This window comes from Lissotriton vulgaris, chromosome 8, assembly GCF_964263255.1.
Source record: "Lissotriton vulgaris chromosome 8, aLisVul1.2, whole genome shotgun sequence".
In the NCBI taxonomy this organism is placed as follows: domain Eukaryota; kingdom Metazoa; phylum Chordata; class Amphibia; order Caudata; family Salamandridae; genus Lissotriton; species Lissotriton vulgaris.
The window spans coordinates 585,371,196-585,398,066 of NC_141696.1; the positions used below are offsets into that span (position 1 = coordinate 585,371,196).

At 46.3% G+C, this 26,871-nt stretch overlaps 1 protein-coding gene across 3 annotated transcripts in view; it reads right to left on the reverse strand.

Moving 5' to 3' along the window:
• The window catches only part of EPHA3 (EPH receptor A3), an 861,555-nt gene that overhangs the window by 146,808 nt on the left and 687,876 nt on the right, over window positions 1–26,871 (reverse strand). For all 3 annotated transcript variants that reach the window (XM_086934429.1, XM_086934428.1, XM_086934427.1), the window contains exon 14: window positions 8,987–9,136. In XM_086934429.1, the coding sequence (XP_086790555.1) occupies window positions 8,987–9,136 (150 nt within the window). The remainder of the gene's footprint in view (window positions 1–8,986; window positions 9,137–26,871) is intronic.

The following is a 26,871-nucleotide window of genomic DNA, read 5'->3' on the forward strand; positions in this document are numbered from 1 at the left end:
GGAGGACCCCTGAACTAGGAAATCAGATCACTTCTGACAAGGAACCCTGTAACCAAGGACAAGAAGCCTGCTGATCTAAAGGACTGCCTACCCCTTCTGCCGGTGTGCTGTTGTTGGGGGAATCCTGCGGTGCTTCTTTATTTTTGCCAAGGAACCAGGAGAGAGGAACTGTGTGTGTACTCTCACGCTTGCTAAGAAAATCTCCAAGGACTGGAAGAGTGCCAGTCTCCTGCCGAAGTCTCAGGGCCAAAAGACTTCACCTGCTAAAAAGTGCTATCCACTGGAAGCTTGAATCCAGCACCTCTGAAAGGAACAGCGATCACGACGACCGGACGCTGGGCCCAACCGACGCCAGCAGCAACGCCAGTGAGTAGGAGTACGGCTCTAACTCCAGAGGACCTCGTGTCTGCCCCGCTGCTGATCGCATCGACCGTGTGCCCTTCGACGCCGTGAGCGCTGCTCACTCTGTGCAACTGCATCATCGACAACGCCTGCTGAGGCCTGGTCGACACCGGAGACGCGACGCCGGATTGCTCGACGCCGCTGATCATCGTGTGCTTCATTTTCCTAAGGTACTGTGTTGTTGGGGGTCCGTGTGACTCCAGGCCCGACGCAGCGCTCCTCGCGGTCGACGCCGAACCTGTGGATTACCTTTGCCCCAGCGTTGTGTAGCTCTCGTGTGAGTTACCCTGTTGCTAAGAACTTTGTTTCCAAGAAGAAGATTTGCTTGATACTAAAAGACTTTTGTGCTAAAGAAGAAACTACCTGTGAACTATCCTTTTTCCTTCCCGAACGTATTTATTCCGATTGTGTACAGTTTTGCCGTTATTTTGGTCTTGTGCTAAGCCTTATATAAAAATACTTATTTTTATAATACTACGGTGTCGTGTCCCTTTGTAGTGTATTCACTGTATTACTGTATGTGGTCATGATTGCTTAACACACAGCCTCTGAGATAAGCCTGTTCTGCTCTGCCAAGCTACCAAGGGGGTGAGCAGGGGTTATCGAAGGGTGTGATCCCCTTGCCCTGACTAGAAAAGGAGTGTCCCTATTTGTCAGAAGTGTATACCTCTGCCAACTAGAGACAGCCGGTTCTAACATTGGTGGCAGCGGTGGGATTTGGACCTTGCATTTATGACCCATGTACAGTGATTAGTATGCGCTACGTAGTGAAAGCAGACCATAACGCAGTCACAATCTGATTCGGAAGGATCCTATTTTTGTTCTCCGCTTTCCTGAAACTTGATTTTCTGAACACTGCCAGTTTAACCATGAGTGACAACGGAGTCACTGCCCCTGCTATCGTTGTTGTTGAAGAGTTCGAGAGGAGTAAGCTAAAAAGATACAAGAAAGATGAGCTGAAACACTTTTGCAACCAGTTTGAAGTTCCTACCACCGGCCTCTCGAGAAAAGATGATTTTTATAAAGCATTACAGGCCTGGTGGGAATCCAGAAATCCCTCTGATGTGGTGGTGGTACCCACAGAGGAAGGGGATGAGGAGGTGCCAGTGAATGGACCTGTGCCCTCTCCCGGAAGCAGTGTTTCCTCCAAAGGTCTTTCCCCTGAAGAAAGAGAAGAAAGGGCGAAAGAGCGAGCTTACAACATGGAGATGGCAAGGCTAAAGATAAATGGGCAGTTGGAGTTAGAAAATGCGAGAGGTAGAAGGGAAGCTGATTTAGAGATCAAAAAGTTGGAGTTTGAACGAGAGAAGTTAGCTTTGGAGCGTGAAGCCAGATTGAGGGAACTGGATATCCAAGCTAAAAAGTTAGAGTTGAATCCCTCTGGTGGCAGCACTCCATCCGAGCCTGCAGAAAGTAAGTTTTACTTCCCGAAAGATGTGATCAAAGATTACAATAAGAATGAAGATATTGGTCAATGGTTTAAAGCATATGAGTTAGCATTGTTGGCCCACCAGGTCCCTGAGAAGAATTGGGGAGCGGGGTTGTGGGGTCGCTTTGTGAGTGAGGGAAGAGATACCCTGTTAGACATGCCTGTTGCAGATAGGATGTCGTATGCTCATATGAAAGAGGCTTTAATGTTGCGATATGGTTTAACCCCCGAGCAGTACAGACAAGCTTTTAGAGAATGTAAGAAATTGCCTGGTACGACGTGGGTTGAATATGTGTCTTATTTTTGCAGAGCCATGGATGGTTGGGTAAAGGGCAGCCAAGTGGAAAGTTATGAAGCTCTCTATGATTTGTTTGCGTGGGAGCACTTGTCTAATAACTGTTTTCCAGAGCTGCGCCAGCACCTGATTGATAGCAAGATATCTAACCCTAGAAAACTTGCTGAGGAGGCGGACCGCTGGGTCAGTACCAGGGTCCACAAGGGTCCAGTGGGAGACTCAGCCAAAGGTGGGCAGGGTCCCCAGCAGAAGAGTGGGGGGGACAAGGGAAAACAGAAGGAGTCTCAGAAAGGGCCCCAAAGTAATTCCCAAGGGAACCAAGGGAAGGGTTCCCAGCCTCCCCCTGAGAAGAAGTCAGGGGCCCCGACGGGTAAACCTGTTCATAGGGGCCCCCTAACCTGCTACGGTTGTGGGCAGGTGGGACACCGGTTTTATGACCCCCAGTGTCCCAAGAAGGATTCGAATGCACCGCCGCGTGCACCCCCTCGTCAGTTGGCCAGTGTAGCCTTGGGAGGGGAGGAGATGGTTGTCCATGGTGGGAGGGGTCCCGCAGAAATGTCCCTGGTCTCGCTAGGAGACATGCAAATGGTCCCTCCACCCCCTCTGCCTAGTAACACTAGTAAATATAGGCAGTGGGTGACCATTAATGGCCATAGAGTGGAAGCCCTCAGAGACACCGGAGAGAGTGTGACAGCTGTCAAGTGTCACTTGGTGTCCAGAGAGCAGGTGGTTCCCCACGCATTCTACCCTGTGATAGCTGCCGATAACTCCCAGAAAGAGTGTGAGGTGGCTCAGGTTTCCTTTGAATGGGGGGGAGTTTCAGGTACTCTTCAGGTTGCTGTGAGACCCGCCATGCCTGTCGACTGTCTCCTGGGCAATGATTTGGAAGACTCCCCTTGGGCTAAGGTGGAGAGAGCGGCGCACTTGAAAATGTTGGGTGTACCGGAGTGGGTGTGTGCAACCACTCGATCCATGACAGCGAGTAAGGGTGTTGATGGGGTCCCGGAGCCTGAAAGTACGGCCCAGGACCCAGCTGTGAAGAGAAGAGGCAGGAGGCGCGGGAAACCGGCCCCCGTTGTTCCCGTGGTCCAGAAGGAGGTAGACCCTGAGGGGGACACCCTGGAGCACACCGGGGAACAAATTGCCGAACTGGGAGATCTGCCCGAGCTGACCCACTGGCAGCAGGATGGTGGTCCCTCCAGGGAGGAATTCTGTGCGGAACAGAAAGAGTGCCCTTCTCTTGTGGGCATGAGGCAGCAGGCCTCAGCCCAATCCTCAGGTGATCAGTCAGGGTCACATTTTGTGTACTGGGAGAACGACCTCCTGTATAGCGAGCCTAAGGCTGCTGAACCTGGGTCAGCCCGTGTGCTGGTGGTACCCCAGCGCTTCAGAGCCTTCCTACTGGGTTTGGCTCATGACGTACCGTTAGCTGGACATCTGGGGCAGGACAAGACCTATGACAGGCTTGTCACCCATTTTTATTGGCCTCAGATGCGTAGGGATGTAGACATCCATTGCAAGACTTGTCGCACTTGCCAGGCAAGTGGGAAAAGCGGAAGGAAGCAGAAGGCTCCCCTCCAACCTTTTCCAGTAGTCAGCACCCCCTTTGACCGGGTGGGTATTGACATTGTTGGGCCCCTGGACCCCAAGACAGCCCTGGGCAACAGGTTCATCCTGGTCTTGGTGGACCATGCCACAAGGTACCCGGAAGCCATCCCTCTCAGGACAGTGACGGCCCCCGTGGTGGGACGGGCACTGATGGGTGTTTTCTCCCGGATGGGGTTCCCCAGAGAGGTGGTGTCCGACCGAGGCACCAACTTCATTTCGAACTATATGAAGTCTCTGTGGAAGGAGTGTGGGATAACCTACAAGTTCACCACTCCTTACCACCCTCAAGGAAACGGGCTGGTTGAGAGATTCAACCGGACCCTGAAAGGCATGATTATGGGTCTTGAAGAACCAATGAGGCGGAAATGGGACGTCCTCTTGCCATGCCTGTTGTTTGCTTACCGTGAGGTGCCGCAGAAGGCTCTAGGGTTCAGCCCCTTTGAGCTCTTATACGGTCACCCGGTAAGAGGACCTCTGAGTCTGGTCAAGGAAGGCTGGGAGCAATCTCCCAGGAAACCTCCCCAGGATGTATACAGCTACATGCTGGCCTTTCGGAACCAGACTCGGCGCTTCAGAGAACTTGCTCAGGCAAATCTGGAGGCCAGCCAGGAGGAGATGAAGCGATGGTACGACCGGAATGCCACTCTGGTAGAGCTTCAGCCTGGTCAGGAAGTGTGGGTCATGTCCCCTGTGGAACCTTGTGCGCTCAAGGACAGGTGGACTGGACCGTTCAAGGTTGTGGAGAAGAAGAGCGATGTCACCTACCTGGTGGACTTGAAATCTCCCAGGAACCCCTTGCGGGTCCTGCATGTCAACCGTTTGAAGCCCCACTTAGAAAGGTCCGAAGTGGGCATGCTCTTAGCGACAGATGATGGAACGGAGGAGGAGAGTGAGCCTCTTCCTGACCTCCTGTATGCTAAGGAGCAAGACGGGTCAGTGGATGGTGTGGTCCTCTCTGACACACTGACCCTTGAGCAGAAACAGGATTGTCGCAACCTGTTGGGACAATTCCCGGATCTGTTTTCCTTGGTTCCGGGTGTCACGCATTGGTGTGTCCATGACGTTGACACCGGAGACAGCCCTCCTGTGAAGCACAAGGCTTACAGGGTGACTGACAAGGTCCGAGCGTACATTAAGGAGGAGGTCTCCAAAATGTTCGCGTTAGGGGTGATTGAGTCCTCTAGCAGTCCTTGGGCCAGCCCAGTGGTCTTGGTCCCAAAGGCTGCAGCGCCTGGTGCTTCACCAGAACTCCGGTTCTGCGTGGATTACCGAGGACTCAATTCGGTCACGAAGACTGACGCGCACCCCATCCCCAGAGCTGATGAGCTCATCGATCGGTTGGGGGCTGCCCGGTACCTTAGTACATTCGACTTAACGTCTGGGTACTGGCAGATCGCCTTGACTGATGGGGCAAAAGAGAGGTCAGCATTCGCCACACCAGATGGGCTATACCAGTTCCGGGGGATGCCCTTTGGGATGAAGAATGCCCCCGCCACCTTCCAGAGGTTGGTCAACCAGGTCTTGGCGGGACTAGAGGAATTCAGCGCCGCCTACCTGGACGACATCGCAGTGTTCAGCGCCAGCTGGGAGGAACACGTGCGTCACCTCCAGGAAGTGTTGTTGGCCCTGCGAGGAGCAGGCCTCACAATCAAGGCTAGTAAGTGCCAGATTGGGCAGGGTTCTGTGGTGTACTTGGGGCACCAAGTAGGGAGCGACAAGGTTGCCCCCCTGCAACCCAAGATTGATACCATCCTGGCTTGGGCACCGCCCAAAACCCAAACACAGGTGAGAGCCTTCTTAGGACTCACGGGTTACTACAGGAGGTTTGTCAAGGATTACGGTAACATTGTGCACCCCTTGACTTCGCTGACTTCCAGGAAGCAGCCACGAAACGTGATCTGGACTGATGCCTGTCAAACGGCCTTTGACACCCTGAAGACTGCAATGTGCACAGCACCTATACTCCAAGCACCCGACTTTTCGAAAGAGTTCATTGTTCAGACGGACGCTTCAGAGCATGGCGTGGGGGCTGTTCTAGCTCAGGTGAATGAAGAGGGCCGAGACTTGCCTGTAGCCTTCATCAGTAGGAGGTTACTTCCCAGGGAAACGAGGTGGAGTGCGATAGAAAGAGAAGCATTTGCTGTGGTCTGGGCGCTGAAGAAGTTAAGACCCTACCTGTTTGGGACTCACTTCCGGGTTCAGACAGACCACAGGCCCTTCAGATGGTTAATGCAAATGAGGGGTGAGAACCCAAAACTGTTGAGGTGGTCCATTGCTCTACAGGGGATGGACTTTACGGTGGAACACCGCCCTGGCACAGATCACGCCAATGCTGATGGTCTGTCCAGATTTTTCCGCCTTAGTGATGAGGACTCCCTAGGTTAAGGGTAGTTCTCCCCACATTTCAGCTGGAGGGGACACGTGTTAGACCTGACATCATTGGCTTGAGTCTCTCCTCCATTTTTTCTGTTTGCCTCTACTGTTTTACGATGTTTTGCTGGTATATGCTTTGGGCGCCGTGTCACTGCTGATCAGTGCCATAGCGCAAGTGCTCCCTCTGTTAAAATGATGTATCTATTGTATCCATGTTTGGCTTATTTGGTTTACTGTCAGTCCCTAGTCTAGTGCACCAGGAGTGCCAGGGCTTGTAAATACAAATGCCGCTCGTGGGCTTGCAGCACGTGTTGTGCCACCCACAGGAGCGGCCTTGTAAAAGAATGTCTACGGGTCGGTCATTGCGAGACCCACGTGCAGTCTTGCACTGTCACGTCGGCTGCGCAGGTATACCTACTTGCCAGCCCCTTGAACATTCCCTTAACTTCATGTTAGTCACCCCTATGGTAGGCCCATGGGCAGGGTGCATTGTAAGTGTAAGGTAGGACAAGCCTGACCAAGTTGGCATGTCCTGATAGTGAAGTGCCGCCATCTTAGGGCTTCACTATTGCGAGGTAGCCTGCTCTCCGTTGGTTAGAATGGGCCGCCGGGATTATTAACGCTATAATCCTAGCTGGCTCGGGGAGCATGGTGCAATGTCGAGTTTGGTATCCCTGAACTCGGGGTTTAATTACGCATCCGTTGGTGTGGATGGTCTTTGGACTCTGGGTTCGAAAATAGCACTTTTAGAAAGTGTCTATTTTCTTGTCTAACCATATCTGGTTTCTGCTGGTCTTGCGTGTGTGTGACAGGAGCTGGGTGGCTCCAAGAGGCCTGGATGAGTCAGTGTGGGATGAGTGGGACATTACGTTGAGAGTAGGGGGAGAGTAGTTGTTGATAGCCTGCCTTGCCTGATACAATGCTGGCTCCACCTCCTGCCGAGCGACTGATGGCTCTGTACCTGCCATGGACGATCCTGGCCCCACCTCCTGCCAGGAGGGCGATAGCTCTGCTCCTGCCAGTGTCAATGCTGGCTCCACCTCCTGCGGGGCGTCTGAGGACCCGGCCCGGCTCAATGAATAGGCCAGGTGCTACTGCCTAGCTCCACCCACCACAGACCCAGGATGTTGGGAAACCCCCGGCATAGACAAAGGGATCAAAGACGAAAAGGGGTATAAGAGGAGGACCCCTGAACTAGGAAATCAGATCACTTCTGACAAGGAACCCTGTAACCAAGGACAAGAAGCCTGCTGATCTAAAGGACTGCCTACCCCTTCTGCCGGTGTGCTGTTGTTGGGGGAATCCTGCGGTGCTTCTTTATTTTTGCCAAGGAACCAGGAGAGAGGAACTGTGTGTGTACTCTCACGCTTGCTAAGAAAATCTCCAAGGACTGGAAGAGTGCCAGTCTCCTGCCGAAGTCTCAGGGCCAAAAGACTTCACCTGCTAAAAAGTGCTATCCGCTGGAAGCTTGAATCCAGCACCTCTGAAAGGAACAGCGATCACGACGACCGGACGCTGGGCCCAACCGACGCCAGCAGCAACGCCAGTGAGTAGGAGTACGGCTCTAACTCCAGAGGACCTCGTGTCTGCCCCGCTGCTGATCGCATCGACTGTGTGCCCTTCGACGCCGTGAGCGCTGCTCACTCTGTGCAACTGCATCATCGACAACGCCTGCTGAGGCCTGGTTGACACCGGAGACGCGACGCCGGATTGCTCGACGCCGCTGATCATCGTGTGCTTCATTTTCCTAAGGTACTGTGTTGTTGGGGGTCCGTGTGACTCCAGGCCCGACGCAGCACTCCTCGCGGTCGACGCCGAACCTGTGGATTACCTTTGCCCCAGCGTTGTGTAGCTCTCGTGTGAGTTACCCTGTTGCTAAGAACTTTGTTTCCAAGAAGAAGATTTGCTTGATACTAAAAGACTTTTGTGCTAAAGAAGAAACTACCTGTGAACTATCCTTTTTCCTTCCCGAACGTATTTATTCCGATTGTGTACAGTTTTGCCGTTATTTTGGTCTTGTGCTAAGCCTTATATAAAAATACTTATTTTTATAATACTACGGTGTCGTGTCCCTTTGTAGTGTATTCACTGTATTACTGTATGTGGTCATGATTGCTTAACACACAGCCTCTGAGATAAGCCTGTTCTGCTCTGCCAAGCTACCAAGGGGGTGAGCAGGGGTTATCGAAGGGTGTGATCCCCTTGCCCTGACTAGAAAAGGAGTGTCCCTATTTGTCAGAAGTGTATACCTCTGCCAACTAGAGACAGCGGTTCTAACACTGGGGATCTCACAATTCTGATGGAGCTGATAATACCTGCTGCAGGTCCAATATAAATTACATGGGAACTAGCAAAAGGGCCAAATAATTTTATCCCTCCTAAGCACTACAAGTTTTGAAAATGCTGGCCCTCGGCTGGCTTTCCCATCAGTGTGTTCCACTCTTCTAACATTACCGTAAGCCATTGGGAACCGTATATGGGTGGTTTTTCACGCAGTTGGAGAATTGTAAGAAAAAGCATGCACGATTCACTACAGGTGGCCGGCTGGTCTCCAATTTGTTTGCCGGTTCAGCAACACAAGCAGACCTGATGATATCTCAAATATTCTCTCTCTTGTTCCCAAGCATATTTTCTTGAATATAAGCCAATAGAAATATTCTTACATACATCTTAAGATAATGTTTTAAACTACCTCAAATGCATTTCATTTAAATGTATTTTCCTTTATATGTTAAATATAGAAAGTAGCATTGTACATGGAAATTTTCTTCCTTGGTGCAATATCACTATGATCTCTACCTGGCCTCTTTCTGCTTCACTTCCTTTCAAAGCATGCCTTTGTCTTTGAGAACATTACTCACAAAGTGCAATCGACTTACATCTTGATTGGACATCTCCCAGTATGGTCTTTCTCCATATGACATAACTTCCCAGAGAACAATTCCATAACTCCAAGCATCACTGGCTGAGGTGAACTTGCGATATGCAATGGCTTCAGGTGACGTCCACCGAATCGGAATTTTACCACCCTGGGGGCAAAGAGATAATGTTAATAGCCATTCACCCTGTTAATGTACATTTAGGTTTGGATAGAAAATGTTTACACCTTGTGAAACAAAAGTACATACAGAAAGGATTTAAATGTATTCAAATATAACATAATAAAAAATTATATCATTTTTTCAAGACCTATTTTGGTTATAAAAAGGAACATCAATTTTATTTTTAGTCCTGTCCTCGAGGCGCCATTAGCTGCCTCGTAGACCACATAATGACCAAAAAAAATGGAATATATATCATTCATTCAGTCAGACCTCTTCTCTATTGATCTGTTCAACTGTCAATCATATCTTAATTTCACCCACCAAGGCATACCGCATGTGGCAATGGGTCAGTCCCGCTCACCGATTATATCTCATGCACAATGAGTGACAGTGTTTTTTCCTGATCACATGTGGTATGGGTTTGGTGTTTATATAGCGCTTACACCTGTTGACATGCTGAAGTGCTCTACACAGCCACCAGAAAAGAGGTATATCTCAGTGTCAAGGCCTGTTCTGCCGCCTACTCTCTGTTACATTTTTTATATGTTTCCCACTGTTTTTTTCTGCTTTGCATATGTTTAGAAAAGATTAATACATTTTTAAAAAATCACTACATGATTACCTAGGCCAGAAATATTGGCTTTGATAATGATTGCCATTGTTATCGTAAAAAAGAGAAAGTACAGTTTTATGTAACACTTATGAGGTCACTCATAAACACTCATAAAAAAATTATCACACTACGAATGATATCTATCATCTACATTTCAATTGAATGCTTTCCAACAATGTTGTAGAATTCAAATCAATCAAGTTTAAAACCATGCATGAATTTGGAAATTGGCAGGTCAGTTCACGAAAATACATTTGTAGAGGTAAACTGAAGAAATTTGTAGAGGTGAACTGAAGAAATTGGATTTAGAAAATGCAGACTTGCAGAATATTCCAAATCCCAACCATGCTTGTCATGACTGAAGCTCAGAGCAAATGGAGGTTTAGGTTAGCACAAAAGATGCACCCTCAGCAGCACTGTGGCAGCCGGGTGCAGAGTGCTATTTTGGCGTCCGAAGCTCTGTAGCTTTCAATGGGGGAGTCTCTGGTTTGCAAAAGCACTGCAGGCACGGTGACAAAGGTCTTCTGGGAGCGACCACCACTTGGAGAGGTAAGTTGTTGGGATGTTGGGGGATGGTTAGGTGCCATCGGCGGGGCCACCCAAGGTCGTGGGGTTTCGGGTGCAGGGGTGCCCAGTAGGGTCGGATCTTCTTACCAGGCTGGTTGGGGTGACCTTCCGGTTTGAGGCTGCAGGCGTCGGTTAGAGGATCGAGGCAGGTCAGGGGTCACCGGATCTTTGGTCAGGATCGCCACTGAGACCTCCTCTTGGTGTTAGGCCTCTCGAACTCGGGCTGTGGGCGTCTGGTGCAGAGTGGTGCAAACTTGCGGATCCTTGCAGAGCTGTTGTTTAAACAAATCCAGTATTCACAGGAGACAGAGTCTTTGGGATTGAAGGCAGGCAGGTCCTCTGGGTTTCTCAAGGTTGCTGGCTGCAGGACACACCAGGATTTTGCTGGAGCAGGTTTGAGGTGGGGACAAGCCGGTAGGGCTGGCGCAAAGTCAGTGGGTGTCCAGCTCTTGTTAGCTTCGACACAGCTGTTCGGTCCTTCTTCTTCTTTTCTACTTCTGGTTTCTTGTCGGCCTTTTTGGTTCAGGGCTGCCTCCTAAATACAGTATTTAGGCAGCGTTTTAGGGGTCTTGAGGTCAGTACCCATTGGGGAACTGACCTTAGGGTGACTACACCCTTAGTGTGCTCACCCCACGTGCGGGAGTGAGCACAATCCCTAATCCTGGTTGGGGAGTACCTGCCATCTGCAAGATGGTGGGCACTGAAGAGTGGGTTTCATCTCGCCTCCCTGAGGGGTGGGGTTGGCAGAGGTGGACACACCTTCTGGGTTGGCTATGTTTTCCTGACTGTCTTCCCGACGAAAAGGAGGGGAAACTGGAAGGGGGCCTGATCCGGATAGTAGGAGAGGCTGGGGGTCGCATTACAAATGCTACCAGGCCTTTGAAGCTCCCCTGCTACAGATGGCTCTTCCTGGCCTGGGGGAGGTGTGAACACCTCTGCCCAGGAAAGGCTTTGTTTCTGGGCTCAGGGAGTGAAGGCTCGTACCCTAGGGGTCCAGTAAAATGTCTCATGGTGGCAGGCTGGTGTGTATCAGTCAGGGAACCCACCGGAGGCTGGTTGTTTTTCAGGGGGCATCTCTAAGATGCCCTATAAGTGCATTTTTCATTAAATCCCAAACTGGTGGGGTTTTAATATGCTAATAAGTTTGATACCAAACTTCTCAGTTTTCAGTGTAGCCATTATGATGCTGTGGAGTTCGTAATGACAAACTCCCATCACCATATACTCTTAATGGCAGCACTGCACTTACAATGTCTAAGAATGGATTTAGACACTTTAGGGTAATAGGGCTCATTTGCCTGTACCCTCACCACTGGTATAGGGCACCCAGCTAGACGGGTGACTGATCTATGCCAGGGCAGTGGGTTGTAGGCATGGAACACAGGGATGTGTGCCATGTTGACTGTTCACTTTTGTCGGCACCAAAAAACCTAGCCTGCAAAGGCAATGAGTGAGTGAAAAGGTACAGGACCTCTAAGGGTGGCACAATAAGTGCTGAAGCCCTTAGAGGGCTTCCTTGTTCAGAGTGCCCTGGGTACCTGTGGTACCATTTACCAGGGATGACCTGTGGTCAGAGATGCCAATGGGGTTTGGGTTAGTTTTGGGGAAAGAACACACGCCCTGGGAACCTGATTGGCAGGGACCCAGGGCACATCAAGTCAAAGGGATCAGTAGTCTGGCAAAAAGTGGGGGGTTACTGCAACAGAAACCCAGAATCTCATACGTATGCCTTGTAGTTTGTCTGGAGCCAGGGCAAAGAAGGCAAAGAAGACAGGGCATCTGTGCACTTCAAAGGCATGCCTTTAAATTCTTCTCCCACTTCAAAAGCAAAACTGAGTTTTAAGACTTGACCTGAGACATCAGCTCTTCAGCACTTTTGGACCTTTTGATACTCTTCCATGAAGGCCTGCTGCACTGCTGAAAGGACTACTACTCTTCTGGACTACTGCTCTTAAGGATTTCTGCCTGCCGCCCTCTTGCCTGGTTTAGAATGACTGGACCTCCATCTGTTGAGAGCCAGGATCACCGAGTGACTCTAAATGCTGGCTGGCCTCCTGACTTGAGCCTCAGGGACAGAAGGCTTCAACAACCTGGACCGCAGCACCTGGTCTCTGGCATCTGTGAGTCTACCCTGCCAAGTGTTCCCTCCACCGTCCTGGAAATTTGGAAAAGGTCCTAAGCCTCTGTGGATCCAGTGGAACCAGCGCATCTCCTCTGCTGCATGGCCAAACCTCAAGCAGGACCAACCTGTCAGCACCGCTGCATGGGTTTTATCCATTGCCAAGATCCCTCTTGCATCACAATAATCATTGGAACCACCACTGCGTGACACATATTAGGCATAGGTTCTCATCTCCCACATCCATGGCAGTCTCGTGGATGATGCCAGACTCTTCATTGCAGCCTTGCAGCTCCTCAGAACCAATGCATTACCCCCACTAAGCAACACATCCTTGACTCTGGCCTTTTGAAATGCAAGCCTTTGTCAACAGGATTCTTAATGATGACGCAGGACCTCGCATTGCAGACTCGCTGCATCTCGGAACCGATTCATCACTTCCGCTGCACAACACATCTTCGATTCGGACCCTCACAATGCGCCGCAAAGCTGGACTTATGGTACTTTGTTCAGTGGGCCTAACTGGGTCCCTGTAGGTGGCCTGCACTCCATTGTGATTCAAAGGCTTTAACAGTGGTAATAAAATTGTCCTACATGGAACTTCATAAAAACCACTGAAAAATGCAAATTGCATAAGATCTTGGGCAGAAAAGATATCACTTGTGCATGGCTTGAGCTTTCTGTGCCAAATGCTAGGCTTGGGATGAACTAGCAACAAATCAAATTGGTTAAACCAGAATCTGGTAGGAGAAACCCATGATGAAAATGAGACACATAGAGAAGTATGGTTTAACAGCGGGCCCTGTTAAACACTGAGGGCTTCTTAAGTTCTAATCCCTCTCTCTATGCTTTCCTAAGTACCTGGAAGTTGCTACAAGTCAAAGAAATATCTGCTTTCAAGATATTACATGGTGAGTCGAACAGTGTTGCTCTGCCTACTTTGATAAGGGAGTCGTGTATATATGGCAGCCATTTAATACATATCCACCCTTGAAGCTGAAAACAGTCCAAAAGTATCTCCCTGTTAATACAATTCTCAGGTCTCACCCAAATGGTGAGCCACCTTATCAAGGGATGCACAGCAATAATACCTGGCAAGTTTGGAAATCCCAATTCCGTATGAACCATAAAAGCGGGTGTTGAAGCTGGGAATGCCAAAAGACGTCTGCCAATCCAAATCTCCTCCACTTGAAGCTGCCCTGTGTCTATATATCCCCATTTACCACTGCCAAATGTAGCAACTGAAACTGATTTTATCTAATAGATCTTAACCGAGGCACTCAGAGGTTTACTCCCAATTTTGGAGAAGAAGGAAAAAAATGCCCCAATAGAACGAGACAGGGCTAATCTTATAGATCCTTTCAGAGGGACCCATGTAGATCAATCATCACAGACCACACCTAGATAGATAAGTATAGGTAAAAATCTCTGAGTTAAGCGAGTCTACTCTGTGCCAAGACACCAGAGGGTTGAGCACAGATTAATTTTGGATTGGCTTGTGCCTCAACCTCTGACAAGGATTGTGGTTACTGCATGCCCAGGGTTCACGCCCCAGTCAACCAACAACCCTATATCTTAATCAGTGCTTAATATGCAAATATAGAAGTGCTGGTACTCACTATTTAGAGTACCTGTTTGCTCCTGAGAAGTGTTGAAATCAATTTTCAGTAGAGCAGGTACTCTCCCTTTCAAATCAAAGAAGTGCAGATACTCAGTACTGTTATACCTGCCCATATAAAGCAGTGTCTTATGGAAAAAGAACTGAATTGGTGGTGTATGTCCAGTGGCGTAGCAAGACCTTTGGCCACCTGTGTCGGTCCCTGCATTTGCCGCCCGTAAGTGATTGCATGTAAGATCGGGGGGATGCTGGCGATTCCTGCATTTACCGTCCCACGACAGCTGCAGGTAAGAGCCGGGGAAGGCTGCCACCCCCAAAATTTGTGCTGCTTGGGGTAAACCTCCCTCTCCTTCCCCCTTTGCTATGCCACTGTGTATGCTTAAGCACAATATAATTCTTGATGCCCGGGGATCTCTTTCACCACTACCCTCCATGCATCGCACAGGTTCTAGCTTTATAGGTGGAGGTGTAAGTGCTTGTAAATGCTTTCTTGCCTTCTTGACATGACCTCTCTAGGGCAGAACAGAGGCACTATTTAAGAGAGGTATGAAGAAACCTATAAAGCAACTTCTATTCTATAACCAGGCAATGGATATTTCAAGGAGTTGAATTTCCAATGCTTTTAACCCGGCACCCCTCACAAGTAAAAATCTATTTCTTTCTCTTCCAGAGTGAATATAAAAGAAATGTTAAGTCCAAAAAGGTTCTCTATTAATAGCTCAGATTTTCCAAACTTGATCACAGACTATTCGGTTTTGAACGACTAAAGAAAGACATAGAGGAGAAGTTCAAACTTCTCAAATGCCTTAGCTACCATAAGCATAAGAGTTTTAAATGATCCTTCAATGATAAATTTCACGTGACATTTGAGCAGAATGAATATATTTATAGTCTATGAACTCAACAGCGGCAGCTCCTCAGCTAAGGTGGAGGAGCGTCGCCCCTCTGTTTTTCAGCATTGCAAAAAAAGAAAAAGAAAATGAAAATACCACAATGTTATCATCATTTTATTTTTCCTTGCTAAACCAGTTTTGGGGTACGTCCGGGCTTAGCTGTCATCACAGCCAGCAGGGAGAGCAGTGGTTGGTGCACTTAAGTTCGCATGACGGTTTGCCGGCTGTCTAGGGTCAGCTTAACAGTCTTGCATATTTTTCTCCATTTTGCTGTATTGCACAGCCTGGGTGGAGAACATGCACAGGCTCCCCACTCCCTTTCTGAGCACCAAACCAGACCGCTCAGACCAATCATGATGCTGCAGTCATGCTGGTGACAGCAGAGTTGTAATTGGCTTAGGGGAGCCTGCGTGCTTCCTGCTTACAGGGGGAGGGATGGCAGCTGTGCAGAGCTGTTTTTTTTTAACCCCCTGCCATGCCACCTCAGTTCCATATCAGCCGCCACTGGAACCCTAGCAGCTATAAAACTGCTAATATGGTTAGCTTTACAGAACAAACGAAATTATAAGGCACGGAACATTAACTTTAACCAGCTACTGTGTCTGCATTAATACTAACATTGTGCGTTTTCACAGACAGAAGAAACTATTTTGATTTTTAAAAGGTATGTTTTTTAGTATGTGCATTCACTGCATGAGGTTAGCTTCCTCTCACTATTTAACCTTTTCATAAACACTACTTAAACTAACCGACATTTGACGAAAAGAATGCTGATGAGACTGGTGAGCTGGACAGTGCTGGACAAATCTTGAAAAATATTTAGCGTTTTAATAGCCAATCAGCAACTGCATATAATATTATTAATATGTTATAGATTTAGGAGAGTTTTCCTTTGTTTGAGGGTGTTTTATATTGCTTTTCGGATAATGCATTAAATTACAAGCTCTGCAGAAATATCATAAACGGGACCTTCTTCAAAAAATATAAAGGAATGCAAATTATGTCTTCTCAGTGACATGAACATACTGAAACAATAGTGCATAAAGAAGGAATTTAAAGCATTTTAGTATGTATAAAATTCCTAAACATCCGCTTGGGCATAGTACTTTAAATACTGTCAGGTTTTGTTAAAATGAGGTTAGTCACAAAGAGGAAAACACTCAGTTTCAGTTTATAACTTTATTCGAATGTTTTAAAAACATCATAAAAGTATACAGTTAAAACATTACATATACATAACAAACAGAATGATGAACAGGGAGAGCTTTGGCATATGGTGTGGGAGTTGCTGCACATAAATTTACGGGAAAACCATACTAAGTCTTGCTCTAGTGGATTTCAAAATGAAAGTAGCAGAAAAAAAAACATATATCTGGACTTGAAAGTGAGAATAAAAGCCTCATAGCGTTACCTGTAGTATACATGGAGTATTTAAGGAACATAGGCTTAAGATAACAAATACGCTGCGCTTTATACAAAGGACACAGTAATAAAAAGTGCGGTGTGCTTTGTTTAGTAAAACCGTCACATGGACAAGGAATAGCTGGGTGAGATTTCATTGTGGGGAAGGCAACCAGGTTATGTGCTATACCTAATCTCAATCTTGAGAGAACAAATTGATGAGACTGTCTGTGGATAACATTAAGGTACATGGGTATACCACGACTATCATCTTTCAGTGAGTAATGAAAAGTATGTGTGGAATATTCTCTGGTAGCATTACTTCGTGCATCAGATTTCGCCCTCAGGTAATCGTTTTTTAGTTCCTGTTTGCTCAGAGAATTCAAACAGGTGGGGTCATTACATATATCCATGTCAAACAAGTCCTTAACAGTTGAGATCACATATTTTAACCATGGGATACTTAAAACTTTATCCAAGAGTAAGCAGTCCTTGATAATGTCTTTGGTGAAGGCAGTTTCCGTCTTGGTAAAAATGGATTTCCATACCAACAATGGCCTTAATCCGGTTAGATCGGACAGGTAATCCAGGTCTAGTTCCGAATGGGTTAAAACAGTGGATGCCGAGGAAGGAAGACAAAGCAGCCGTTTGAGGAACTTGTTTTCTACAATTTGCAGGGCCCTTACGTTGCAGTGTCCCCACACCCCCGAACCATACAATGCTATCGAGGTACATCTGTGCTTGTATATAGTCAGCATATCAACAATACGGTGGCTTCCTACTTTAGAGGCAAAGCGGAAGACGCCTAGGGATGCTTTCCCCATTCTGGCTTTGACATTTATCTCCTCTGGGGCCCACGAACCTCTGTCATTAAAAGTAACACCCAAATAACAAAAATTGGTAACAGTCTCAATATGGTTTTCCTTAAAACAAAAGGGTTTAAAAAGTTTCATCTTTTTACCACACACCATGACAAAGGTTTTGGAATTGTTGATTTTAAGTTTCCTTCTCTGTATAAAATCATAAAACCCGTCCATCAGTTTTTGGAGGCCTATAGGAGTCCTGGAGAGTAGGACAGTATCGTCGGCATAGAGTAATACCGGTATGGGAGTGCCTCCTACTTGGGGGCATCAGCATGGATTTGTTTTAGTTCTTGCTCAACCGAGTTAATGAAGAGCGAAAAAAGCAACGGGGCCAATACACATCCCTGTCGGATACCGGATCTAACTCTAATTTTTCGTGTGCACTCCCCCGCTGGACCATAGCGAATTTGGGCAGATAAATTAGAGTAAAGTGTGGCTAAAAAATGAATAATGTCAGGGGGGGCTCCCATACCCAATAAAGTCGACCATAACAAAGCATGGTCAACCAGATCAAATGCGCTAGAAAGATCCGCGAAACACAAAAATAGAGATCCCGGTTTGGCCTTGGTATATTTCCCTATTAAAAGGTTCAAGTTGATACATTGTTCAATCGTACCAAGGCCCTTTCTAAAGCCATATTGGGATGGGGCAAGGATATGATTATCTAAGGCCCAATCTTCCAAACGTGCTAACAGGACCCTACTCAAGATTTTTAGTGAGGAATCCAGAAGGGAGATAGGGCGGTAGTTCTTAGCCTCTCCTCTATCCCCCTTCTTATAGATTGGGATAATGATGGATTCACCCCAGGTAGAGGGGGCCCTGTTATCCATAGCAGCGTTAAAAGCTATGGTCAATAATGGACTCCAAAGGGCTGGATCGAATTTATATAGGTCAATTGGTACCCCATCTGGGCCCGGTGCCTTTCCCCCTTTACTTTTCATTATTGCCATATCCACCTCGTGGATCGTGATTCTCGGGATTTCAACTGGGGTAATATAATTAATATAAGAATTATCATTAGGTTCTCCAGTTGGGTCAAAGATCCCTGTGAAGTGTGACACCCAACCATCTTCGCTAACTTGGGCGGTAAGAACTGGATATTCCTCTTTTTGGAGGAATGGGCTATTGATGGTACTCCAAAACAGCTTGCTGTCCCGGAGGGCTGCAGCTTTGCTCAGATCTTCCCAGGCTATTTCTCTTAGTTCTTGTTTCCTGAGTTTTAGCTAATTTTTGTAATTAGCCCTCAGGGATGTGACTGCTTCCCTGTCTCTGGGGGTGGTGGAGAGGGCAAGTTTAAGGGCTTTTAGTGCCCTTGTGCATGCTTGGTTAAACCAACCCTGTGTATCTCGTTTAGTTTGGGCCTTCTTGGTGGTAAGGGTTTGCTTTATTATGGCACCCAATTTCTCAAAGTTATTTACGGATTGTTCTGGTGGGGCTTCAGTATCAAGGCAACTAAGTATTGTATTTAGGCCAGCTTTCACAACACTACGGTGTAGATTCTCTGATTTTTCCCCACACCACTTGATGCGTGTCCCATTTGGCCTACATGGGATAATGTCATCAACAACCCTACCGGGAAGTACATTCCTAGAGAGCTCACAGTATATGGTCATAGTAAGAGCATTGTGGTCACTCAGACCGAGGTCTAAGATCTGTGGGACCGAACAATGGGGAGCAAACCGCGTGGAGATAAGCAGAAAATCAATGAAAACACTCAACGCTGTCGAGGATTGGCTGTTCCATGATACGCGACCTGCCAGCCATTCTGTGTGCAGAAGTCCCCTGCCACAGCAACAGGTAGCTGTAAGAAGAACAGTGTTGCTGGTACATTTGGATATGTGCTGCAGCTTCCTACTGGCATTTGCTAGGGGGACGAAGGACCTCATGAGGTGGCTGGTGTTGTGGCACCACATTCTGTGTTGGGCTGTGGGGGCCACTGAGAAGTCACAGGTCTTTGCACTAGCACGGTCAACGGAACAGCAACCATCCTCACAGTTTGACATCCATGTGCTTGGGCACTCCCACAAGCTTTGGCCAAGACAATAGACAAGAAGGGAAACTGGCACCAGCCAGTGTTTCGGTCAACTCTCCTGGCAATAGCAAAGGCCTTCGCAGTGGACTACAAAACTTTCATTATGCCATGGTTGGTATACTGGAACGAGGAAGAAGCACACCTGCTGGTGAATGACACATGATAGCAAATAGGCCAGATAGTGCAAGTCTATCCTAATTGGCACAGGGACAGAAATGTGAAATAGTGCATTTTCCTCAACATCGTGGTGGTGGTGTAGCGAGTGCCACAGCACAGAGCAAATGACAGTTTAGGTACAAGTACCTGCACTGTAAGACCAAATGCACAGGGCAAAGCATTGGAGTGCTGATATATGACGATTACCATGTTCATTTTTTTCTGTTGACAGTATTAAGGGCTCAAGTTGTGCACATACTGTTTTTTTTCCTAAAAATTGACATATGGAATATATACTTCCTCATGTCCTCATTTGAAACTGTAATGTGAAAATATTAAATTAAATACGAATATATTTCAAATGAATCGACAAAAATGAACATTAACAATAGTGAAAATCAAACAGAGCACAATGTGGCTGGCATTATGTTTCACAACAAATGAAATAAATGTACAAAGTACCTTTTGCCATATTACAGAGTATGCAGCTCTTATTCGATTGGCTGTGCAGCGGTATGCTATGAAGGCTTGTGATACCTATTGATGCTGCAAGCGTATCATAGTACCACCAATATGAAGCAATGGATACTTAGGCGTAACAAAGAAATGGTCTATTATGGAGAGCTTCCTCATGTTATGTGGCCTGACTGATAACAGGGAATTCCTGTGTCTCCTCCATCGGAAGCTTTAATACTTTGATTGGTGGACTCCATGAAATAGTCATTGGGTGTCCTACTCTTGTCAAGTGGAAACCCTGCAATTGTCTATAGATGTAAATATGTAGGGGTATTTGTATGGCGTGAACATAGCAGAGGAGTAAAGGAGTGCTAAACATAAGGGCAAAAGCCAAAGGGACATTGTAGAAAAGTTACAATGAGGAATGTAGAAGTGGCTACCTATGAAGTATGCTAAGAAACGTTTCTTCAGTTTCTTTCTTATTTCAGGCAGGAGGGTGTCCACATCTCAGACTTCACAGAAATCGCATTACAGCCCGCACAGACAAATTTAAAAGTTGATTGGACAGCCTGGCAAGGTCATGCTGTGCCAGGGTTTTTTTGCAATGCTGCATGTAGACTTCAAGTAAAAGAAATAACCCATGTATCAATCTAAAAAAGGCCCTCAGTAGTTGTCATGTATTTTCAATTAAACTTGCGGGTCCCTCTCAAACAGCCTGTTCTGTGCCTAAAATAGAGCTACACCTGACAAAAGGTACATACTATGCCTGCGAAACTGGAAGATGATTCCCAAAGGCAGATTTCCTTACAGGGGTGACACTTATTCATGTAGAAATGTAACTCCATCCCTGGATTTAACTGGATGCATAAATGTCACGAAATCGGAATTATGTGGACTTCCCATGGGAATGTCAGGTGGATTGCCAGGGAAATGTACTGCAAATTGTGAGAAAATGGGCTGTTGTTTAAGGGGGTGTGAACTGTTCTCAAGCAACAGCCACAATCCTCGTCAGGGTGAACCACAAAAGTTCATAAATTAACATGTGCCAAACCCTCTGTAGCGTGACACAAAATCAGTCAGGGTCATGTATAAAGAATGTATGCAGCACACAAAACAACAATAAATAACAAACACAAGAAAAATCCCACACCAATTTAGAAAAAGAGAGTAAAGTTTAATAAATGATTTGAAACCAAAATGACAAAAGTCCAATCAGTAGAACTGGAGATATGTAATTTCAAAGATTTAAGGTACGTATAGAGCCAAAAAGCACAAAGCGCAACTCATGGTTATCTGGCTGTGCGAGACCGGGTGAAAGTCACAAGTTCAGACTGACTATGATAGAGTATGCGACGCATACAGGGACCAGATCAGTCTCACTCAAAAAGCAACCTCCTAAAGACCAGCTCGAACATTTCTGTTTGCAGTGGAGGAGGATGAGAACAGCAGGCAGCACATCGTGGATGGTCATTTCTGTAGCCTAAGGAGCAGGCCGTCCGTCACAGATGGCCATTGCTATAGCATGAAGATCTTGTTGGGTGTCATGGATGGTTGTTGATGGAGCATCACATTAGCGGTCACAGTGGGTTGTTGATGCTATAGCGCAAAGTGCATATCTCATGTTGTCGGGTGTCACTGGTAGTCACCTTAGTGCGTAGGGTTGGGTTCATTGGAGCTTCGCATTGATGGTCAGTGCGAGCGGCAAAATCTTGGTACAAACAGGTCCATTCTCTGAGGCGAAATTATGAAGAAGAGGCACCCCCTAGTTACTTTCAGGTCCAAGAGGAGGGGGAAACAAAAATAGCTAACCGAGAAAACCTCTAATCTGACCTATATTTCCTTAAGTGTGACCATGAAAGGTTAAAAATTGCCCCAAACCCAACATCTATATTAGACAGAACAATCAATCACAAAATTAGTTTTGTGATTTATTTTATTAAACCTCTAAGATATTTTCTTTAAGCATAAAAAAAATGTGTATTATTTTTTCTTTAAACACTTAATTTAAACAAATATGTATATACCTTTATCTTTGTCTGACATATATTTGCTCAAGAATTGTATGCAATACAGTATACATCCTTTATATAAATAAACACATAACCCCACAAAAACCTTTGACAAATTGTTCTTACCATTCAGACCTACTCATTCAACCTACACTCATACATAAAAAAGAGAGATTCAACCATATGAGGGATCCAATATTAATCTACTGGTAACAAGTTCTATAATTTTCGAAGATTATAAATCACGTCCATCAAAAACTTCTGATGGGTCTGTCTCTTCAGTTGGTATCTGGAAAGTTTTGGGGTGATAAGTGAAGCGGGGCTGAGAAAAATGTAGGTCCCAAAACGCTATTTCCCCATGTTTATTCACATAGGGGTTTTGAACATGACTACAGCCCAAACCGCTGAACTGAATTACACCAAATGTGGCTGAAAGGTGGATCTTGGTCCAGGGAATGCTTTTTGGTAGGTTGGTATAAATCCATTCAGTAGTTTTAGAGATATTAACCAAAATCCAAATTAGAATATCAAAGGATGTGGATCCTCTGTGGATCCGACAGTCCCTGTGCTTTAATCTGATTGGCTACCAACACTTCAACCAGGAAGTGTTGGCAGCCATCTTGTGACTCAGATTCAGCCGAGCCCCACAAAATCTCTAAAAATATAGAAAAGGGGGCAGGATAGAAATATTCTGACGCCCTAGATTCAGTGGTGGGGTTGCAGAGGGACCCGGCTGGGGTTCCAAAACATTTTTTTTAAAGGATCTGTGGTTTTTTTGTTTTTTAAAACAAGTGTGGTCTCTCGCACTTTTTTAAAATGAGGCCTCGATGGGACAGGTACTGTGTTCACTTTTGTTTTTAAATGAATGGGGGCTTGCAGGGTCTTCCTCCTAAGGCCCATAGAGCCCAGGGGATCACCCCCTCCCTGGGGATTAATCTTTAAAAATGAAAGGGAACCACGCAGACCCCCCTCCTGTTCTTTGTTAAAGCCTTGGGACCACCACCTCCCTGGTGCTTTAGATTTATGAAAGGAGGGGGACTGTGCTGACTCTCTCTGGGGCTTTGAAGAAGCCACAGGGACCAGTACCTCCCTGGGGTGATAAACTAGTATTAAAGGGAGACAGAGGGGTCCCCGCCTCCCAGGGGCCTATTATCTGAACAGAAATGGGAGGGGGCCACATGATCCCTCTTCCAGGCCATATACTGCCCCGGGGACCACTACCTCCCCGTGGCCAGCCCATCAATACACAAGGAGAGGTGCCGCACAGCCCCCTCCTGGAGCCATACATGGACCTGGGGGCCACCACACCCCCAGAGCCAGCTACTGCTATGTCCTGGAGTGCCCACCCTTGGGACATAGCTGTTTGCTCTGATTTGGCATGAGCTTTGACAATTCGAGGCAAGTCAGACCAAACACAAAATCTGTTCTCAGCAAGCGAGAGCTGTAAAACCACTCCTGCTTGCTGAGAGCAGGGTTTTGTTTGTTTCCCTGCCTGTTGTCAAGTTGGCAGGTAAATAGACAAAAGGTTTGCTCTCAGAGACATGGAGTTGTATGTTTACCAGTTCCCTATCTGTGAGAGGAATGCCGGCTCACTGCACCCACTTAAAGAAGTACTCATAATCTCTCAAACTCACTCACCGATCTACTCACAGACTCAAGCACTGACTCACAGACCCTCTCAGAGACTCACACAACCACTCACAGACCCACTCAGACACTCATATACCCACTTACAAACCTACTCATACACCCACAGAGACACTAATGCACTCACTCACACACTCTGTGTCAAAGGCTAGTGGTTACAGTTAGGAATTAAAATTTAAAAACCTTAAAAATTCCTTTAAAAAAAATAAAAGTTACAGAGACGTCATAGTTAGGAAATACAATTTTAAAAAATGTAGTAATTCACTGAAAAAACTAAAGGTTACAGGGAATTAAAGTTAGGTAATAGAAAAAAACCTTAGAAATTCACTGAGAAAGCCAAAGGTTATAAGGACGTTATGTTAGGCTCAGATTTCACTCACACAAAACCAGTGAAATTCTGCAGTTATAGTTGCCTGAGCTACCTATAATGTACGAACCACAATGCACTGCTTATGACCTTACATATTACATCACTCATGACATGTTCAATGACATCACTGATAACATATCAAATCACATCACTGATAACATCATTGATGACATCATCTACAGAACCACTCACTCACACCCACACCCACACAACCTCTCTTACACCCACTCCCACATAATGCCTCACATACCCATTTACACACCCATACCAGTACTCACATTACCAATCACTCGTCCATAGAGCCACACACACATCCACTCACTCACACAGCCACTCACACACCCACTAACTCACCCATATAGCCAGTCATACATGCATCCAGTCATCTGTGGCCCAGCATGCTTGTTTGGTGAGGGGCCTTGTAACCCCTTCCCTGGGTCAATTTTAGTCCCAGGGCCCCCATCCAGGGTGGACCAGTACAGTTTTCCTTAAAGGAAAACGGGATGCATTTAAAAAAATAGAAATGAAACGTTTCAGTTTAATTTTTAAGAGCAGGCAGTGGTCCGTGGGATCTCTGCCTGCTCTTAAAAGACATTTTCGCTGCCAATCACAATTCACAAATGGTGGTAAAGGCGATTGTTTGTGACCGCATCTGAAGTCGCAAAACATTCTTACATTCCCCTGAGGCTTGCTATTAGGAAGGGATGCCCTGGAACGCCCCTTCCTAATAGCGACACACAAAAACTATTTTGCTAGTCTGTAATAGGTTACCAACTCACTAAATATGTTTGGTACATGCTACAACCTTTTTAGTGGTCGCAAATGGGCCAATTTCCCATTTGCAACCACTAAAAATGGTCGTACGTCTGGCCCCAAGTCCTTAAAAGTTACCACAAAAACCCTTCCATTTTACCGTTTTTGGCAAAGCGCGTAATTACTTATGAACCGAGAATGTCTTGTTTGAGCTACCCTCCATCTTTAAGTCTTTAGAACTTATATGCATTTGAAGTTTGTCCTCATTGACTCTGTATCTCACAGATATCCTATACTGCACAGGGATATCTTGTTTCTGGAGCAACGTGTAAAATCTTTGATGGTGAGTGGAAAGACGGAGGTGATAACGCAGGCAACTTTATTTTGCTTGTTTTTCCACATTCTCAACTTCTATATGCTTACCAGGCTGTATGCCGTTGTTCCTCAACATTACACAACGCAAATCCACACATCAGAAACCTGCTGAAAATGAAATCACTGAGAATCCGCACAGTGCACCGTTGCACAACTGAATTCATTTATTGGTGTCCCGTCATTGGGGGGGGGGGGGACATTTGGGGCTCTGGCTAAAGGGAGCATTTAATATGCCCCAAAGGGAACAAGACAAACCTCATGCTGAAAAATTGACCTATTTTATTTGGTGAATGAATAACCCATCAGTATTTTTTGTCACTCGTCCTGTATGTGTCACTGTGAGGGAAGGAGTCCATATAACACTCAAAACCCATCAAACTGCCAATAGCATGTAGCCAACCATGTATTTCATAGATTTTTTTTAAAGGCACAACTATACACAATTAAGAGGTTTGAACTGTATAGGTTCAGACCTGCTGGTTTTAAGGAATTATTGTGAGAGAATCTGTTTATCATTTTGGGGAGGGAGCGATTATTATTTTTTTGCGCAGGAGGAGGGCAGCTTCAGAAAATTTGAAGTCCATTGCTCTAGATGGACATCTACAGACTTCCATAATTTACTCAGGCCAAATTTACGGACTGTGCCATTGCACAATTCCACAGCCTCGTGCTCTGTGTGGCTTGGCACACCATAAGTACGGTTTCACTGATTGAGTGATATGCTAGACAGGCATATTTAACGTCTGATGGTGATGTGGCATTTTTAGAGTTGACTCCTTTCTGGAAGTTATGTAAAATACCTCAATAAACAATAGGGAGAGTGCTCGCTGATTGCAGTAGTCTTCTGCAAAAGCTGGTTTGTTTCTGCCAGCACCACTAATCCGCCCCAATCAAGGTGTGGTTTCGCTCCGGTTCAAGAATTCAATCAACAAACGAAGCCCCCAAATGATTACCCAGAATACAATGTGAGCAGGAGGAAGTGAAAGGGGATTATTTTTAGCACGGTTAAAAGTACTGCCTGAGCCTGCTCTGTTTTATCTGCTTAGCCGAGTTTGAACACATTAAGCACAGAAAACATCCCTGAAAAAAGGACCCACACGTGCACGCCGCACATCCAGCAGTCAGGGAATAATTGCTCACAATACGGGGCACCAAGCAAAATTTGTCTTTCGCAGGGTCACAGTTGTTGTGGAGGACCACACTTTAATTCATAACAGATCACGAAAAATTTGGCCTGGTGCTATTTAATGTACTTAACTTGGGCCCAGATTTTGAACACAGTCAGGCAACGCAGCGCAGGCTCTCTCCATAGAGGCTGCGCTGCGTTGCGTGACACGGAGAGAGCAGGAAAGTGCCATATTCACAGAGAAATGTCACTCTCTTCGCCTCTCCCTAGCACCGGTGCTGATTTCAGCTGCCGTGTACAGAGCACACACCTTAGCGCCAAGGCGCTAGGGAGCGTGCCTTAGTCAGCATAGGTTCTGTACAAAATACTTTGCTTAGACATGTCCAAACGCATTTTCTACTTTGTATGTGTGCTGCACAGTACAACATGCATGCAAAGTCGGAAAGGCACAAAGAAATCTAAACCTTTTTCCGTTTAATACCCGCTTTTCAGTGGTGTTAATTTTTGGTGCTAAACCCTTTCTACTAATGTTAGTGAATCGGGTTTAGCATCAAAAGGCATGAGTTATTACATGGGAATGCCCATTTACCACCCCTTACGCAAAATAATGCAACACAGCGTTTCGCGCTGCTTTGCGTTACTTTTCCATACAAACCAACACAAATATTTGTTTGTGAAGTTCAAAACGTGGTTAGCATTGGGTTAGCGTTAAAAAAGTAATA